At 39.5% G+C, this 13,295-nt stretch overlaps 1 protein-coding gene across 1 annotated transcript; it reads left to right on the forward strand.

Moving 5' to 3' along the window:
* The first annotated feature begins 4,482 nt into the window (after positions 1 to 4,482).
* LOC124973374 (olfactory receptor 2L13-like) lies at positions 4,483 to 5,421 on the forward strand. The gene has a single exon (XM_047537328.1). It carries the CDS (start codon positions 4,483 to 4,485, stop codon positions 5,419 to 5,421), a length of 939 nt encoding a protein of 312 aa, XP_047393284.1.
* The last annotated feature ends 7,874 nt before the right edge of the window (positions 5,422 to 13,295 follow it).

A 13,295-nucleotide genomic window follows, 5' to 3' on the forward strand; every position in this document is an offset into this window, starting at 1 on the left:
AAGTCTGGTGAAAGGGCCAGGCTCCTGTCCCTGTGGGCTTGGACATTGGGGATCAATTAGAGGAACAGGAGGCCATGTAAGGTCTGCTGGAGGAAGGCCTGCACTCCAGGTGCTGCAACTACTCCTTCTGTCCCGCTGTGGAACCTGAGGAAGTAAGTGTGACATATCTAACTCTGTTTCCACTTGAACAAAGTGATAGTAAAGGAAGATGTGTGAGCAAAGCAATAACAGAGGGAGCCCTGCAGAAGATGAAGGGCTTTGTGAACTGAGCACAAAGACGATGGTAGAGGAGGGAGCAGTGGGCCCTGACTGTGTTCTGAGGATTCCTTCCTGGTGCCTTTGGCTCCTCACATCAGGAGAGCTGGGTGAGATCCCAGCTGCTGCAAAGTGCAGACCTAGCTGCTTATCCTGGCAGACTATGTGGGTGGGCATGGCTTGGGGATTAACCATCTTGAAGAATTCAATAAACTCTCAGCAGGTAAACTTTTAACTATGAGACTACTTCTCTCAAAATGCAAACTCAACGACTTTAGACGAGGTGAGTCACACTGATATTCTTATACTGAGTTGATTTTGGCTAGATTTAAACAAGAGAGATAGTTTTGAAATGTGGTTTTCCCATCATCAGGACACACTTTCTGTTGACCAAGGTAGAGGTTGTTTCATAACAACCTCCAAGCAGAACCATCTTAAGTGTAAAAGGAATTGATGTGCACCTGTTAAAATTCTACCCTGAGGTAACTTCCAGGGGTGCGACTTTAATTAAGATCATAAATTTCCTTGGATCTGAGTGTCTTCAGGGCTTAAAGTATGGGAAGAGAGGAGGAGAAGGACACACCTTCAGGACCACTGTGTTTTGGACACACAGGGCTCACTGATCCATCTCCTCAGCTCTCACCTGAGGTTCTTGGGACTCAGTGAGCGGAGGCTCAACCATTGCCTGATTAGTGTAGGACTGAGTGTCTACAAGACTTTCAAAACTCTTTTCCTTACAACTTATAGAGATAAAATCAGCTTTCTACACTTGATACTTCTACATGTATGACACCCTGTCACATGAGGTTAGTTTTTATCTCTGTATATTTAAGTGCTTGCCTTGTATCATGTTTTCAGAGGGACACAGATCTTAGACCCACCTGATGTCACAGGAACAGCACTCTCCAAGGTTTATTATAACCAAGAGGGTGATGTTTTATGTAATTGTGATGCATGAAATAAGGATGCATCCCGTAAGAAAAAAAATCACTGTTCACAGATGGAAATAGACCCTCTGGTTAGCTCCCGGATCTTAAAAGTTTCAAATACCAGATGTATAGAATTCTGAAAATTACTATCTTCATTATTTGCCTGACAATATGAAAGCTTTCAGTGTAGGTAAGAAATGTAGTGCTGTATTAATGACCATCAAACCATTCATATAATATTCCGAACTCCAATTTAGGCAACAGATAGTATACATGGAAAAATGCCCTCTCTTCAAACTGAAAGGCCCATGGAAAATGTGAATTTACAGGACACTCAGGATTTGGCACTGCCAAGGTTGCTGGCCCCTTTACTCCTCTGAAATTAAACCTAGACTAAACAAAGAAAGGAGGAAAGCACCCCGAGAGGCTCCATGTCCTACAGGCCAGGGTATGATTGTTAAATATTGAAGTACCGAATGATCCAGACACATTTTGTTAGTTTGGTCTATGTTACTAATACACTTGTGAGGCTCATATTTGGCTCAGTTACTCAGCAGATGTGCGGAGACTCCTATGCAATAGGAGACAGAGGATTCACTGGGTCCCCCATGTCCCTAAGCAACATCCAGCTCTGCTGATGTGCCCAGTCCTCATGGGTCTCTAGCAGGCTTGGCTTCCTCTGCTAAACCCAGAACAACCCCACTCCTCACTGCCCACTGCCCAGGCTCTGTGGGGCTCCTTCTCTCACCTCTGCTCAACCAGAGCCCCTTGTGGGAGCTCCAGGGGACCTGACCCATGCCACATGCACTGGCCTCTCACCTGCTCCAGAACAGACTCCAAGTCCTCTTTCCTCCCACACACCTGCCCTGGAACCTAGAGCTTGCAGAGCACTCTGTCTCTGTGCTGTGCTGAGGACAGGCGGGCTCCTCCAGGGCTGGTCCTGCTGCTCAGTCTGTGCAGAGTGTTCCAGAGCCTGAGGCTCCTAGGGCACCTCCTGGAGGGGTTCTCAGTGTCCTGCCTAGCTGTCCCTCTGTGCTTCCCCCTGCTCCCCTGTGCCTGCTCTTACTGATGTCCATGCACCTCACAGCACGTGTGTGAGCTGCTACTCTGTGTTCTTGTCACCCACTAAAGAAGAACTCCAGATTGTGGAACCTCATGTGCTTTAACCACTGAAGCAAGTCGATACCTGCAGCACTGCCACAAATCAGCAGCACTGAACACGTTTTGAAGGGTGAGTGTGTCATGATGATGTGATCTTGTGTCGTGTCTTTCTCTATGAGGTCATGAGTTCTTGCTACTCAAAGTTGTTAGTAGCAGACAACCCTGGGATCATTCTGGGCTCCTGGTGGGTGCCTGAGCATGTGTTTTCACTCTCAGCATGTGATGACTAGAGAGAGTTAATAATTCCCATTTTTATATAAGCTCTCTTTCAAAATTTTATTCCTATCAACCAAAATTACATGAAGCAACAATTTAAGTTACCAATGGAGAATAATAATACCATCAAAGTACTAATTACTGTTCTTTGCTGAGAAAATATCAATAATCCAAGAGAACTGCCAAAACTGCCATCTGAGACTGGATCTGGCCTCACTGTTGCTTTCTGATGAAAGATCCAAAGTACAAACTCTAAAAACCACAATCAGAACAGAAGTCAGGCACATATGGTGGAAGTAAAAGAAATGCTAAAATACATTTTGTGCACATTTGGGATAGTGAAATAATAACAGAGCAAACGCCAGAGAGGGATGGTAGAAAGAGAAAGAAAGGAAGTCATGGAGTGAGATGAAATTTCCCGAGTAATTATCTGGGTATAAGAAGTAAGAAAAAAGTATCAAGGAAGGTAAATTACCTCATTTTTTACTGTTTTCATTTTGTTACTGTCGATGCTGAGCATCTGACTTTTGTGCACTTAACTCTGGAGAGGACAGCTAAGGCAGATGCAGCCCATGCTCCTTCCCAGCTGAGCAGCTCAGCTGCACACTGGTCCTCCTGCCTGCTGTTAGGAAGACCACGCACAGTCCAGGAGAGCAGGCCATCATCCCCTCTGAGTTCTGTGTGCCTTCACCTGGATGGAATGTGGACTTGAACATGATGTTCTGTAGGAGAGTAGTAATTACACACGTTGAATTGAATGAATGAATTTACACACAGTGAGTCTTCATCAGTTCCTCAGATTGGCATTTTGAAAGATAGAAATGTGAAGTAGGAATGAGATTCCAAGTCTGATCCCAGGCACAGCTGCATTTGATAATGTCATACTCCACGCCAGTGAGTTCTGCTCTTTGTATTTGGAAAATGAGGGGATTATCTCCCAATTATACAGTACTGTGTTATGTATGGAAAAAAATCATTACCATGTGAGAAGAGTTCAGAGAAGTTATGGAATTGTGAAGTTTCATGTATAGAAAAAACATGTGAGTGTGTGGGTCTGTTGTCCACACCCATGTTATAGTTCCATTATCACTCCACTTCTATTTGCAAACTGCATGAAAGCCATGTGCATTATTTACTCTGTCACCTTTACATGGGCCATTGGCTTACTCAAAAAAAGAGAATATCTAACTGTTGGATATTGGGTTTGTAGGGCCTCAGAGAATGGACCCTTCATTAGGGAAGAAGCACATTGTGATTGGGTTGAACTCACAGGACACAGAACACGTTTATACTTCAAAAACAATGATTGTGTATGTTGACATACTTGAAGGACCAGGAGAGAATTATCTTGTAGAAGGTGAGCACTACCATCCTAGGGAGAAGATCCCAATTATCTGAGTGGCAATTGTGACATCTGTGGAGGGGAGATAAGAAATGAGAGATGTGGAAGAGGGAATGTAATTGAGTACCTAGCATCAAGTTCACAGGAACACTGAGTCCCACAGGCCATGTATGTGGTAAACATGCAGGATTTAATTGAGGTTGGTAAGAAAGGTGGAATTCTGGATTTCTCAGGTGCTGAGAGCGTTTCATAGAAACCTGAGGGAGGTTCCAGCCAGGACTCAGCAGGAAGGAATCCTTCTGCCACCTTACTGGGTTTGCTGGACCTGTTATTGGTTTGTATTTCAGAGCCATGTATATTTCCATGACCTGCTGAGATGGTTCCCAGTGAAAACTGGAAGCCACATTCAATTCAAGTCTTAAAATCAATCTAACAAAAACTATGTTGAATGAAAAATTAATTATAAACAAAGTCTAATAAAGTCAATTCCTTGTTATTCTCCTATGCTGATACTTCCATATTTACTGCTTAGTTTTTATTTTTATTTTTCTGTCAAGGAAATCAAAGCAGTTCATTTTCATGGAGAAATGGAACCAAACTTCAAATGATTTCATTTTGTTGGGATTGTTACATCCAAACCAAACTGGCCTACTTCTCTTGCTCCTGATCATCTTTGTGTTTGTCCTTGCCTGTTTGGGGAACTCAGGAATGACTGCTCTCATCCTCTTGGATCCCCAGCTCCATACTCCCATGTACTTTCTCCTCAGCCAGCTCTCCCTCATGGACCTGATGTACATCTCCACCACTGTCCCCAAGATGGTGTCCAACTTCCTTTCTGGTCACAAGAACATCTCCTTCCTGGGTTGTGGTGTACAAATTTTCTTCTTTGTGACATTGGCATGTTCTGAATGCTTACTCCTGGCCTCCATGGCCTATGACCGCTTTGTGGCCATCTGTCACCCCCTCCACTATCCCATCCGCATGAGTAAAAGCATGTGTCTAAAGTTAATCCTGGGGTCCTGGACACTGAGCTCCATCAACTCCTTGGCACATACCATTTACACTTTACAAATTCCTTACTGCAGATCCAGGGCCATCAATCATTTCTACTGTGACATCCCAGCTATGATGCCTCTGGCCTGCATGGATACCTGGGTCTATGAGTACATGGTGTTTGTGAGTGCCGTCCTCTTTCTCCTCATTCCTTTCCTTGGCATCACTGCATCCTATGGGCGGGTCCTGCTTGCTGTCTACCACATGCACTCAAAAGAGGGAAGGAAAAAGACCTTCACCACGTGCTCCTCACATTTAACTGTGGTGATCTTTTACTATGCTCCTTTTGCTTACACTTATATGCGGTCCAAGAATCTCCGCTCACCAGAAGAAGACAAGAATCTTGCAGTTTTTTACACCATCCTCACTCCCATGCTCAATCCCATTGTTTACAGCCTGAGGAACAAGGAGGTACTGGGCGCCATGAGAAGAGTGTTTGGGATGTTCTCCTCTAGGAATAAATGAGCTTGCCTGTCTCTGTTCCTCTGCATGACTTTTTCCATGCAGAATCAGGAGCAGTGCTGTGTAAATGATGTATGAGACTCATATGCAATTAAAATTTTTCACTTACACATTTAAATGTAAAATTAATTTAGATGATATTTTCACATGAATGAGCATTTATACTAATTATTAGTGTTTTAATTTAATTGAAAGAATTGCAATCAATGTTAATGTTAATATTGGTACAACTAATTATAAGAGGAAACCAAGATGGCAGACTAGAGGGTGACTGCATCTCATGTTGGTCCAAAATTCAGGATTCAAGAAGAGGAGGTATTAAGAGACTCAGGACTAACTCAGAGCCACTAGGTGAGTCCTCCCACTGGGCAAGGCTACCCCAGACTGGGCGGCAGGCCCTGACCACATGCTACTTCATGGAGCAGGGCCACCCAGCAAGAGACTTGTGCACAAAGCTAGGCTCCCCTGGGCCCAAGTGGCAGACCTGGACTGCAGGCAGCTTCTTGGAGCAGGGTCACACAGCTGGAGACTCCTTTGCAGGACCAGACTCCCCAGCCCAGGCGGTACTTCCAGACAACAGGGAACATTGCAGAGGAGGGCTGTCAAGTGAAAGACTCACTCTTAGGGTGAGACTCCCTGGACCAGGCAGTAGTTCTGGACTGAAGGTAACTTCTTGGAGGAGAGCTGTCCAGTGATACTTCCCCTCTGGGTGAGTTTTCCCTGCCAAGTGAGCCTTTCCCACCAGAATGGTATAACCAGAGACCCAGGTCCAGACCAGCCATGCCCCAGCCTGCAGCCTAGTCCCCCTTGGACTGACCATCGTTCAATAAGTAGAGACTGCTCTGCCCACTAGCAGACAATATACCGCACCTGAAGGCCACCACCACTAGAGGAACAGCTTCCTTGTGGATCAGTGCATTATCACCTTCCACCAATCTTCAGGCTATTGTAGGCTAGGAGGTGAGTTATTGGAAATCTACAGGGATACTTTTAGTCCATAGAGGAAATCTGCAATATCTCAGAGTTTCAATACTAGAGAGGAAGATACCTGATCAATATGAGAAAACAAGGAAAGAAAATGTCCCAAATAAACCTAAATGCTACATCAATAAAATCCAATGACAACATGGAAGAAGAAATGTCAGAAAGGGAGTTCAGAATGTATATAATTATAATGATCAGAAGCAAATGATGAGATGAAAGAGCAAATGCAGGCTTTGAATGATCGCACCACTCAACACTTAAAAGAGCAAATATGGGAAGCAAAAGATCATTTCAATAAAGAGTTAAGGATACTGAAAAAAAAAAAAAACACCAAAGAGAAATCGTTGAAATGAAGGAAACAATAAATGAATTAAAAACTCCATAGAAAGCATATCCAATAGGATAGAACACCTGGAAGACAGAACTTCAGACATTGAAGAAAAAATATTTAACCTTGAAAACAAAGTTGACCAAACAGAGAAGATGGCAAGAAATCATGAACAGAATCTACAAGAATTATGGGATATCATGAAAAGGCCAAATTTAAGAATTATTGGGATTAAGGAAGGCACAGAGAAACAAACCAAAGGAATGAACAATCTATTCAATGAAATAATTTCAGAAAATTTCCCACATCTGAAGAGTGAAATGGAAAATGAAGTACAAGAGGCTTATAGGACTCCAAATATAAAAAAATTACAGCAGACCCACACCAAGGCACATTATAATGAAAATACCTGACATAGAAATAAAGACAGAATTTTAAAGGCTGTGAAAGAAAAGAATCAAATTACATTCAGAGGGAAACCAATACGGATATCAACAGATTTTTCAACCCAGACCCTAAAAGCTAGAAGGACCAGGAACAACATATATCAAACCCTGAAAGAAAATGGATGCCAACCAAGAATCTTTTTTTTTTTTTTTGACTTTTTTTTTTATTGTGAACAAATGGGATTGATCACAACCAAGAATCTTATACGCAGCAAAACTTACCTTCAAATTGACGATGAAATTAAATCCTTCCATGATAAAAAAAAGTTAAAAATTTACAAAAAGAAACCAGCATTACAGAACATTCTCAGCAAAATGTTCCATGAGAAAGAGTTGAAAAACAATGATGTAAATCAGCAAAGGGAGGAACTACACTAAAGTAACAACCAAATAAAAAAGAAATCAAGTCGAGTCAAAAAAAAAAAAAAAAGCAAAATGACCAGGAATACAAATCAATTATCAATAATAACACTGAATGTTAATGGCCTGAATTTATCAATCAAAAGACATAGACGGGCAGATTGGATTAAAAAGAAAGATCCAACAAATTGCTGCCTTCAAGAGCCTTATATCATAGAACGAGATACCCACAGACTAAAGGTGAAAGAATGGGGAAAAGCACATCATGCACATGGACACATCAAAGAGCTGGAGTATCCATCCTCATATCATATAATGTGGACTTCAAGTCAAAGTTAGTCAGTAGCGATAAACTAGGACATTTCATATTGCTTAAGGGAAGCATAAATCAGGAAGACATAACAATCATAAATATCAATGCCCCAAACAGTGGCTCATCCATATACATCAAACAATTCTTTCTCAATGCCAGAAATCAAATAGACCACAGGAAATAATACTAGGTGATTTTAAAACAACTCTCACCACTGGACAGATCCTCCAAAAAAAAATTGAACAAAGAAGACATAGATCTCAAAAACACAATCAATAATTTAGACTGAATGGACATTTATAGAATATACCATCCAACAAAGAGTGAATACACTTTCTCCTCAGCAGCACATGAATCCTTCTCAGAAACAGACCATATATTATTTCACAAAGCTACTGTTAGCAAATACAAGAAGATAGAGATAATACCTTGTATTCTATCACATCATAATGGATTGAAATTAGAAATAAATGACAGAGTATAAAAAAGAAACTACTCCAACACGTACAGATTTAAAATATGGTATTGTATGATGAAAGGATAAAAGAAGATATTAGGAAGGAAATTAAAAAATTCTTAGAGGTAAAGGAGAACAAAGATACATCACATCAAAATCTCTGGGACACTATGAAAGCAGTTCTTAGAGGAAAATTTATTTCATGGAGTGCATTCAACAAAAGAAGAAAAAAAATCAACAAATAAACAACCTAACACTACGATTCAAAGCCCTAGAAAAGAAGAAGAGAGCAATACCAAAAGTAGTAGAAGACAGGAAATAGTTAAAATCAGAACTGAAATCAACAAAATGGAAACAAAAGAAAAAATGAAAAAATTGACAAAATAAATAGTTGGTTCTTTGAAAAAAATAAACAAAATTGATAAACCCTTAGTCACACTAACAAAGAGAAGAAGTGAGAAAACCCAATTCCTAAAATTTGGAATGAAAAAGGAAATATCACAACAGACATGATTGAAATACAAAACATAAATAGAAACTATTTTGAAAACCTAAACTCCAAGAAAATAGAAAATCTCAAAGATATCAACAGGCTTCTAGAGACATATGAATTACCTAAACTGAACAAGGAGGACATACACAATTTAAATAGATCAATTGCAAGTAATGAAATAGAAGAAGTCATCTAAAGTCTACCAACAAAGAAAAGTCCGGGACCAGATGGGTTCTCAGCTGAGTTCTACAAAACCTTTAAAGAAGAGCTCATTCCAGTACTCCTCAAAGTATTCCATGAAAGAGAAGAGGAAGGAACCCTCCCAAACTCATTCTATGAAGCCAATATCACCCTGATACCTAAACCAGACAGAGATACATCAAGGAAAGAAAATTTCAGACCAATATCCTTAATGAACTTTGATGCAAAATTTCTCAACAAACTCTTAGCAAATCACATACAAAAACATATTAAAAAGATAGTGCACCATGATCAAGTGGGTTTTATCCCAGGGATGCAAGGTTGGTTCAACATCCAGAAATCAATATATGTAATTCACCATTTCAATAGACTTAAAGTAAGAATCACATGATTATTTCGATAGATGCAGAAAAAGCATTAGATAAAATACAGCATCCATTCATGCTCAAAACACTGGAAAAATAGGGATAGTGGGAACATTCCTTAACATTTTAAAGACCATCTATGCTAAGCCCATGGCCCAATATCATTCTAAATGGTGAAAAACTGAAAGCATTCCCCCTAAAAACTGGAACAAGGCAGGGATGCCCTCTTTAACCACTTCTATTCAACATTGTCCTCGAAACTCTAACCAGAGCAATTACATAGAACAAGAAAATTAAAGGAATACGAATAGGAAAAGAACACAAACCATCACTATTTGCTGATGACATGATTATATATTTAGAGGAACCGGAAAATTCCACCAGAAAACTTTGAGAACTATAAGTGAATTCAGTAAAGTAGCAGGATATAAGATCAATGTTCATAAATCCAATGCATTTTTGTACATAAGTGATTAATCTTCAGAAAGAGAAGTTAGAAAAACTACCCCATTCACAATAGCCTCGAAAAAATTAAAATACTTGGGAATCAATCTTACCAAACAGGAGAAAGACCTCTACAATCAGAAGTACAGAACACTACAGAATGAAATTAAAGAAAACCTTAGAAGATGGAAAGATCTCCCATGTTCTTGGATAGGCAGAATTAATATTGTCAAAATGACCATACTACCAAAAGTGCTATACAGATTCCCTGCAATTCCAATTAAAATTCCAATGATGTACCTTATAGAAATAGAGCGAGGAATCATAAAATTCATCTGGAAGAATAAGAAACCCAGAATATCTAATGCAATCCTTGGCAGAAAGAGTGAAGCAGGGGGTATCGCAATACCAGATCTTCAACTCTACTACAAAGCAATAGTAACAAAAATGGCATGGTATTGATACCAAAATAGAAAGGTGGGTCAATGGTACAGAATAGAGGACATGGACACAAACCCAAATAAATACAATTTCTCATACTAGACAAAGGGTCCAAAAATATGCAATGGAGAAAAGATAGCCTCTTCAACAAATGTGGTGGGAAAAGTGGAAATCCATATGCAACAGAAGGAAACTAAACCCCTATCTCTCACCCTGCACAAAAATCAACTCATAATGGATCAAGGACCTTGATATCAGACCAGAGACCCTGCATCTTATAGAAGAAAAAGTAGGTCCAAATCTTTAACTTGTTGGCTTAGGATCAGACTTCCTTAACAGGACTCCCATAAAATAAGAAATAAAAGCAAGAATCAATAACTGGGACAGATTCAAACTAAATAGCTTTCTCTCAGCAAAGGAAACTATCAGCAATGCGAAGAGAGAGCCTACAGAGTGGGAGAAAATCTTTGGCACTCATACTTTAGATAGAGCACTAATTTCCAGAATATATAAAGAATTCAAAAAACTTGACAAGAAGTATACAAATAACCCAATCAACAAATGGGCTAAGTATATGAATGGACACTTCACAGAAGAAGATCTACAAGCATTCAATGACCATATGAAAAATTGTTTACCATTTTTAGTAATAAGAGGAATGCAAATCAAAACTACCCTAAGATTTGATGTCACCCCAATTAGAATGGCGATTATCAGGGATGTGGGGAAAAAGGTACACAGGATTAGCAGGCATATGGGGAAAAAGGTACACTCATACATTGCTGGTGGGGTTGTAAATTAGTGCAGCCACTCTGGAAAGCAGTGTGGAGATAGCTTAGAAAACATGGAATGAAACCACCATTTGACTGAGCTATCCCACTCCTCAGCCTGTACCCAAAGACTTAAAATCAGCATACTACGGAGATAGTCACATCAATGTTCATAGCTGCTCAATTCACAATAGCCAGATTGTGGAACCCACCTAGATGCCCCTCATTTGACGAATGGATCAAGAAACTGTATATATATATATATATATATATATATATATATATATATATGACTATTACTCAGCCATAAAGAATAATAAAATCATGGCATTTGTAGGCAAATTGATGACATTGGAGAATATCATGCTAAGTGACATAAGTCAATCTCAAGAAAACAGAGGACGAATGATCTCGCTGATAAACAGATGATGGCACATAATGAGAGTGGGAGGGGGGCAAGAATGGAGGAAGGAGGGACTGTATAGAGGGAAAAGTGTTGTGGGAGGGGTGGGGGGAAAGAAAAGAAAAACAGATAGAATCAAACACCGTTACCCTATGTAAATGTGTGATTACACAAAAGGTATGCCTCTACTTCATGTACAGAGAAACAAGATGTATCCCATTTGTTTACAATAAAAATAAATTTTAAAAACAAAAAAAACTAATTATAGATTGTTTTATATCATACTCTATTTTATACCATTGTACATATGTTAATATTGGAGTACTAAAATTTTTATGAGGTTGATATTTATTACATGTAGTTATTATACATGAAATTATTATTATGTTTGTTTTTTTTTCATTCTAAGTTGTCAAATCCTGTGCATATGTTACATTTTTAACACGTAGAATATTGTATCACACCACATGTGACCAGTATCCACAAAAGTGCAACATCTGGGTGACTTTTAATCTTTCCCTCTGGGAAGATTGTTCTATGATTTCTGATCATGGGACAGTGAATTGTCCTCTGTATTCTTAAAATCAGTCATTTATTCTTTTCTTTTAAGGTTCAGATTTAGTCTTGTAGAGATATGGAACTCCATTTGACTCCCAGAAACCAGTTATTGACACATTTAATTATTCTCCTCACATGTAATTTGTAAAGAAGCTTATTTGCCTTGGGCCGAATACTACCTTTTTTTTTTTTTTTCTTCCCTGTTCAACTTCTTGATTAAATACTATGGATGGTCCTTGACTTCACCGAGGAACTCATCCTTGGCTTTTATCCTCAGTGGCTCTCTGAGCTGGAATTTGGGGTCTCAGTTTCCCTAAACTGTAGACAGTTATTGTTATGAGCCTCTCTAAAGGCACATGCATTCACCAACCAAAGTCTCACACACAGACTTGTGCATATAGTTGTGTTTTAGTTTGCAGCTTAGCACATGACAGTCAGAAGCAGAGAGAGTGCTAGGTCACATAAGAGAAAACATACACCCCAAAGTCTTATCCCCTGTGAACCTCCAGCCATATCCTACCTGCCTACAGTTACCACCCAGTTAATCCTTGTCAGTGGATTAATTCATTGACTAGATTAAAGCTATCATAACCCAATCATTTTACCTCTAAACTTTTCAAAGTGGCTCACACATGAGTTCTGGGGACACCTCATATTCAAAAATAACATTGTACCACAGCATCCAAAAACTCATATCCTATTTAGAGTGCAAAATACATTTACTCCATTTTTAAATTTTCTGTAATTTTAACAGTTCCAGCACTGCCCAAAAGTTCATATCCAAATTCTCTGAAACTCAGGAAAAATTCAGTATGAGCCCTTTTAAAAATCAAAACAATTTACATATCTCCAATATGTGGAGAGCAATCAGTTTCTATCCAGAAGAGAGAAATAGGAGCATAGAAAGAAAGGATGGAACCGAAGCAAAGACTGAAATCCAGCTGAGCAAACATGTCCTCTTTCCTAGTGAAGTATTCAGCATCTCTCTACTGACTGTACTGTCTCTAATAACCAAAACTGTCTTGGTCCCAGTTTTTCTCACATTTTTCAGGTCCAACTGTAAGTTTTACCAATTTTACTGCTCTGCTTTCTGCTCCTAATGTTGTGGGGCACAACTTAAGAACAGACCGATCACCACTGAGAAGTCCAAATTTGAGGGTCTTTATTAAGTTGGCCAGTTGACTGTCTCACACAATGCCCCAAAAAATGACTATTGGGAGAACAGCCCCGACCACAGGGTTGTAGGGGTTCTTATACCAAAAATCACATCAATCATAAGTGTCTGTTGCTATGATACAAACTAACATCATGAGA

The sequence above is a fragment of the Sciurus carolinensis genome, assembly GCF_902686445.1.
Source record: "Sciurus carolinensis chromosome 19 unlocalized genomic scaffold, mSciCar1.2 SUPER_34, whole genome shotgun sequence".
Lineage (NCBI taxonomy): Eukaryota > Metazoa > Chordata > Mammalia > Rodentia > Sciuridae > Sciurus > Sciurus carolinensis.

Bases quoted from the DNA above. Each gene is read 5' to 3' on its own strand.
- LOC124973374 (XM_047537328.1), top strand. From the start codon at position 4,483: ATGGAGAAATGGAACCAAACTTCAAATGATTTCATTTTGTTGGGATTG.